Below are 7,189 nucleotides of genomic sequence, written 5' to 3' on the forward strand. Positions count from 1 at the left end.
CACTTACTCATCAGGAGCTAAAGGTTTGAAAAGGCAGTGAGTCAGAGGTTTGCGATACTCATGCTTCAATAAAGGCATCCCTTGAACACGTCCACGCTGGTCCAACTTCCATACCACTAACACGCCAAGCTATAACAATACAAGAAATAAAATAAAGTATCCACCCAACGCAGAAAAGGAAACACAATAAAGAACGATCTTTCAAGTTATTCAGTAATTATTGAAAGACAACCATAATGAATGGTTAGTGAGTAATGTGCGATACTTAAAGATTACGTGAAAATTTAAAAAAAAAAAACAAGTAGATTCAAGTCCAGTGACAATGGAACTATCTTGCTACAATGAAACACAAAGTATATTTCTTCAACATTGTGCTAGACTTTTATTTAACCATTTTTCCATAATTGTCACACTTCCCCTCCCTATATCGTCTTGTGTTTTGTTTGTTCCTTAATTTGCTCTTCCTTCCCTGACCTTTTGGTTTTTACACCATTCCTGAATATGTTTGCTGCCCTGACCTTAACCAAGATATCTTTGTTGCTTGCCCTAAACCTTGAACATCAACTCTGTTTTATTATTTTTGGTCTCACTCTTGAAACACATAGTTAGTCAGTGGATTGTATAGGGAGAGGTATTAGCAGTAGAAAGAGGGAAGTGCACATGCCATTGTACAGAACACTGGTGAGACCTCACTTGGAGTACTGTACACAGTACTGGAGACCGTATCTTCAGAAGGATATTGATACCTTAGAGAGAGTTCAGAGAAGGGCTACTAAACTGGTTCATGGAGTGCAGGATAAAACTTACCAGGAAAGGTTAAAGGATCTTAACATGTATAGCTTGGAGGAAAGACGAGACAGGGGGGATATGATAGAAACATTTAAATACATAAAGGGAATCAACACAGTAAAGGAGGAGACTATATTTAAAATAAGAAAAACTACCACAACCAGAGGACATAGTCTAAAATTAGAGGGACAAAGGTTTAAAAATAATATCAGGAAGTATTACTTTACTGAGAGGGTAGTGGATGCATGGAAAAGCCTTCCAGCTGAAGTGGTAGAGGTTAACACAGTAAAGGAGTTTAAGCATGCGTGGGATAGGCATAAGGCTATCCTAACTATAAGATAAGGCCAGAGACTAATGAAAGTATTTAGAAAATTGGGAAGACTAGATGGGCCGAATGGTTCTTATCTGCCGTCACATTCTATGTTTCTATGGATCCCCCAAAGTGCACTTGCAGTATCAGTTATAAACTCCACTGCATTGACTAGGGAACCTTGAATTCACCTATTATCTTTTACCACCACACTGAGGGTGTACGCTCCTTAGACCGCAATTTTCCATGTTTGGAAAAGAAAAAAAAAAAAAAACAGCATTAAACTAATAGTAATGACCATGTCAAATGCTGATCATGATAATAAGTAAATAACTAAAAACCTCCATTTGTTTAAAAATACATAGGGATGTGGAAAGAGCGCCGGTAACTTTTTTCTTTCTTGATAATAAGTGAATTAAACTGGAGCTTGGAATAAAAGAAACGTTGAATTTTCTTCTCCATCACGTACTCATGTTTCTAAAATGCAGGACATGCCCACTGCCCACCAAGAATCTCTCTGTAAGACTCCCAGCAGCAGTGTTAGGTGAGACACATCATATGCAGTTACCTGGTCTCCTGAGATTAAGTGGTTGTTGTTATTATTACTCCATTCGAGCATGGTGACCTCGGCCCCATGTAAGGGTGGCATAGCATACTGCTCCTTCTCCTGTTCATTGAAAACCACCAATTCTCCTGTATACCAGCCCACAGCCAGGATACATCTCGTTGGATGCCAGCTGAGTATGGTAGGCTGATAGGACCTTTCAATATGTGCGTCATTTCTATGTTCACCCTGCACGAGACAAAAAAAGGTTTAGTAACAGATTTAAATAAAAAAGATTCTTAGCAAAGCTTTATGGCACTAACTTATTGAGGCGGTCATTATTATAAATGGGGTAAATCACATTTAAAATAGCCAAAACTTAAAAATTCAGCTTTGCTTTTAGTTTGGCTAGTCTGGCCTTCAATCTGAAAAATCTTGAAATTTTCACATTAGTAAATAAACATGAAAGACATTATAAACAGTTAGTTGATCCAAGGAAACATTTGATAGGCAGGACTCAAGGAGGATTTTTTTTTTCTCTTTTAGAAACAAAACAGTATCGCTTCAATTTAAAAAATAAAAAAATAAAAAAGCCTCTTTTGACGCTTTTTCAGCCTATATAAATTATACTGTGAACGGAACTTATCAATTAGACAAATTTGTCCTTTTTTTACATAAACCAGTTTTTTATTGATGGTTTGAAGAAATACTTTGCAATAAAAAGAATGCAGTGACAATTGTGACACAATAATTAAACTGTTACAAAAGACTTCTTGAGTTTGTCAATATCAGCATCTCTAACTATTAAAGCGGCACTGTAATGCCGAATTTACCTTTCCTTAATCGATTCCTCTTCTTTCCCTCTCTCAGGATCTGTTCTTCATTTCTTCCTGTCTGCTCTAGCTTTCTTTAAAAATTAAGACAAAGTAGGGACTATTTCTCTTCTGGAGGTTTCCTACACCATGACCAGCTATGGCCAGCGGAGGAGCAAAGTGTGCTTCGTTTCCGGTGGTCAGAGCAATTTTCCCATAATCCTTAGCTTTCCTCCCTGTCAGTATTGCCGAACGTCCTGTCACTTAGACATAACGCCGGCAAAACTGCTGAATTGCGTCCTAACAGAATGAGAACAGTTTCTCCATTCGTGTTAGAACGCAATTCGGGACTTTGTTCGGATCGCAATTTCATTTGAATGAATGAAACTCCGATCCTATTCGTGCTGTGGCTGCATCTTGCAGCCACTTAGTAGATAACTCCCTAATTCCCACAGTATTAGGGAGCTATCTACCAAAAGGCTGAAAGACCTAAATTGGTCTTTCAGCCACATTTACTAATACTAAGTAAAGATTACTTAGTATTAGTAAATTCAGCCCCTACTCGCTATACCGCGAGTAGGGACATGTCTAGTAAACAGAAAAAAAAATGTAAATTTTTTTTTTTTAAAAACTATTCTGACGAAAGAATGAATAGATTAAATTCCCATTCGCATGCCCAAATATTTCACTGGGCATGTGTGGGAATCTCACAGCGTTATCTAGTGTGGGCAGATGACGTGTCCCACAGGGACTTCCTCTACCCACACAAAGATGGTGGCGCCCAGAATATAGATCGGGGCAGAAAATAAAGTTTAAAAATAGGTAATATGGGGGACTTATGGGGCATTTGGGGCGACTAGGGGGTCAGTTAGATGTAGTGGAGTCGGGAGGGGGGTTAAAAAAAATGGGATTCGGCCATGACAGTGCCGCTTTAAGGGATATTTCCTGGTACCTAGCATTCATGGAAATATGAAACATTTTTTATTTATACAAAATAAACATTATTGTTACAGTTGAAACACATATTGTGAGCTATATTGCCGTGAATATGTTATATACCCGTAAACATTGCTGGTTACTAAGGTGATACTGATAAACAGTGCACAATAATATGAGTAAGCAAATCCCACCCAACACTTGCAGCCAACCATAGCCATCCAAGTTGGAACGGTAATGCAGAAGAATAACGTCCACATTATCAGATCTCCATGTGAGAGGCTGGTCTTTAGGTGCTGGGTGGGAGAAAAATAAACAAGAAACCTAAAGGCTCTTCAAACTATACCATGCGCAATGAACTGTAGTGGTTATATCACTTAGAGCTCCCCTTTAAAAATTCTAAAAGGTCTTAGAGGGCGCCAAAGTAGGAAGGGGGTCCCAAAGCAGGAATGTGATTCCTTGGAGGTAAGGATCATTAAAAATATACTGTTTTCTATGAAGCTATAAATAGGTCAAACCTTACAAAGAAAATTAGATATGTTTATTGATTTCCAAATGTCATGGCACACTGAGAGATTAGGATGCACAAGTGTGCGTGGTCTCTGAAAGCCAGGTGTAAGCTACTGGAGATGGTGCGGTGGAACATCATAATCTAGATTAAAGCTAATTTCTAGTAAAGGGGGGGGGGGGGGGGGTAGTCTTTATTGCAACTCAAAGGGGGAAATAGTATATTTACTTATCTCCTATATTTAGCAAATATGTGTTTGTGAGGTATGACAAAATACAATTAAAATGTAGAAATACACATAGTTTTTATCATGATTCCCTTTTATTCCAGAAGTTTGGTCCTTAAGGGGTTAAGCTCTATCTTGGAAATGTGAAAGCATCTTACCAATTCACTGTATATATCCACACGGCCCCCGGCTGTTGAACTGGAGGCCACAGCCAGCATTGCGTGGTGACGGTGCCAGGAGATATTGGATGGAGATGATTCAGCATCCTGAGGCTCTATTCGATGGTCAAAGTACACAGCCATTGTGAGATGCTCTCTCTATCATGGACCAACCTTTTTTTACAAACAGAAATCAGTTATCATTGTTTGAATATTCTTCTGTTCTATATTTGCATAATTCATAACTGTCTCAAATTTGCTGTGACAGTTCCATGTTTTGGGTTCATGTCCCAGCAGCCAGGGGTACAGCCAATGTCACTGGTCCAGGGCCCACAGAAAGGTGCCTAGAAATATGTGTTTTCATTCTTTATTTGTGTGTGTGTATATCTGTCAGTGTGCATATATCTCTGTGTATCTGTGGACATCTGTGTGCATACTTGCTGACAAAGTGCTTCTGGATATTTTTTTATGGCAGAACATGTGTATAGGAGTCCATTACTGATAGGGGAATCCCAGAAGAACTGTCAGGAAAGGACTACGAATTAAGCACTCATGTTAGATAGCATCACAGTTAGAGATGTATTTAATTTAATCTTATTAACCTGGATTTGTATTGAATATCAGACTGTGATAAAAACGTAATACAAACAATTTAGCAGTTTATCAGGGTTTTTATTTCTGCAGCAGCACAACAAGAGATAAAACGTATTTTCTTTATGTGATCCATGCATTGTTTTTAGATGGTAGTGGCAGATGGTGGTGACAGATTATACAAAATGACCAAGCCTTATTTTAGTGGTGAGGATAGCGTAAACGAGGTCCGCCCCTATTAATTTTCGGTTTCAGATCAGTTTGCCCCCTTGAAGACACTATAGGACGTTTGACTGGCGGAGTATCATAGGGTTGTAATTCTAAGACAGCAGGGGGCGGTTACCAATTGGCCATCCCTAGCCTAGTTAGGGCAGCTAGACCCATCATGTTATCCTGGACACCCAGCACTTATACACATAGAGGGGCAGCACATGTAAAATGTACAGTATGTAAGATGGGCAGTATGTAAGATGGGCAGTATGTAAGATGGGCAGTATGTAAGATGGGCAGTATGTAAGATGGGCAGTATGTAAGATGGGCAGTATGTAAGATGGGCAGTCTGTAGGATGGGCAGTCTGTAGGATGGGCAGTCTGTAGGATGGGCAGTCTGTAGGATGGGCAGTCTGTAGGATGGGCAGTCTCCTCTAGACTGTAAGCTCATTTCAGCAGGGTCCTCAACTACCTATTGTTCCTGTTACATTTTGTTATTGTCTCATTTGGTAAATCCCCCTCTTATTGTAAAGCGCTGCAGAATAAGCTGGCGCTATATAAATACTAATCATTATAATAATAATAATAATATGTAGGATGGGCAGTTTGTAGGATAGGCGGTATGTAGAATGAGTGATATGTAGGATGGGCAGTATGTAGAATGGGCAGCATCTAGGATGGTATATAAGATGGGCAGCTTGTAGAATGGGCAGTATATAAGATGGGCAGTATGTATGATGGGCAGCATGTAGAATGGGCGGCATGTAGGATGGGCGGTATGTAGGATGGGCGGTATGTAGGGTGGGCGGAATGTAAGGTGGGTGGTGTGTTGGATGGGTGGTATGTAGGGTGGGCAGTATGTAGAGTGGGCAGTACGTAGGATGGACATTATATAGGATTGGCAGTATGTAGGGTGGGCAGCATGTATGACGGGCAGTATGTAGAGTGGGCAGTATATAGGATGGGCAGTATGTAGGGTGGGCAGTATGTATGACGGGCGGTATGTAGGGTGGGCAGTATGTACGACGGGCGGTATGTAGGGTGGGCAGTATGTACGACGGGCGGTATGTAGGGTGGGCAGTATGTATGACGGGCGGTATGTAGGGTGGGCAGTATGTATGACGGGCAGTATGTAGAGTGGGCAGTTTATAGGATGGGCAGTATGTAAAGTGGGCAGTATGTATGACGGGCGGTATGTAGGGTGGGCAGTATGTAGAGTGGGCAGTATGTATGACGGGCGGTATGTAGGGTGGGCGGTATGTAAGGTGGGCGGTATGTAAGGTGGGCGCTATGTAGGGTGGGCGCTATGTAGGGTGGGCAGTATGTAGAATAAATATGCTGCTGGATGAAACCCATGTCATTGAGCAAGGATGCAGCATATGAACAGTGCATACTGCAGGAATACACTTGTCATGTTCTGCACATCAACAGTAAGAGTGAGATGTGTCCAGGGGAACATGGTGGACCTGCAACCTTAGGGGGGGGTATCTCTTCTCCTGAACACAGCATCCCAATGGCAGCCATGGCTGAGATCACTGACTGTGCCATGGGTGGGCTCAATGCATGTCTAGTACCGGCCCCTGTACCCCTCCAGCTAGGCTCTCCCCGTGTAACCCCTCGGTTAGTCCGGGTCTGGTCTTACCCTCCTCCGTTAATCCCCCTTGGCTGCTCTGGTGAGGCTCCAAGCTGCACCGCAGGCCGCTTCGCTTCCCGTTACCCCTGACAACGGGCCGGGAGCATCACGTGACAACCCTTCGCCAACAGCGGCCGAGGGAGAGCCGAGTGCACTCCGGAAACTGCCGAATGTTTCCGAAAATACCATGTGAAACGCAGCAATGGACTACGTTTCCCATGATCCTCATCCAGACTATTGTGTGTTTTCTTAATTACACCATAGAAAGCCCAGACCGCAGCTAATGTTTTTAAAAATAAATAAATGCCCAGCTGTGAAAGTTCCCCTTAAGTCCTCAATGGGATATGGTCCTGCAAGGGTTAATTGTACATAAACAACCACCACACCCTGCTGTTTGTATAATAAGAAATAGCACTGAATGCTAATTATCAAATTATACTAATATCATTACATTAACTGTTTTATTGCTGGT

At 41.5% G+C, this 7,189-nt stretch overlaps 1 protein-coding gene across 1 annotated transcript in view; it reads right to left on the bottom strand.

Annotated features, from left to right (window-relative positions):
* The window catches only part of IFT140 (intraflagellar transport 140), a 75,098-nt gene extending 68,259 nt beyond the window's left edge, over nt 1-6,839 (bottom strand). Inside the window, exons 1-4 of the mRNA XM_063430603.1 lie at nt 6,727-6,839; nt 4,284-4,457; nt 1,668-1,892; nt 8-129 (exon numbers count right to left, since the gene is read on the bottom strand). Of these exons, the coding sequence (XP_063286673.1) occupies nt 8-129; nt 1,668-1,892; nt 4,284-4,427 (491 nt within the window). The 5' untranslated portion in view covers nt 4,428-4,457; nt 6,727-6,839. The remainder of the gene's footprint in view (nt 1-7; nt 130-1,667; nt 1,893-4,283; nt 4,458-6,726) is intronic.
* Between the last annotated feature and the right edge of the window lie 350 nt (nt 6,840-7,189).

The sequence above is a fragment of the Pelobates fuscus genome, chromosome 8 (assembly GCF_036172605.1).
Source record: "Pelobates fuscus isolate aPelFus1 chromosome 8, aPelFus1.pri, whole genome shotgun sequence".
Taxonomy (NCBI): domain Eukaryota; kingdom Metazoa; phylum Chordata; class Amphibia; order Anura; family Pelobatidae; genus Pelobates; species Pelobates fuscus.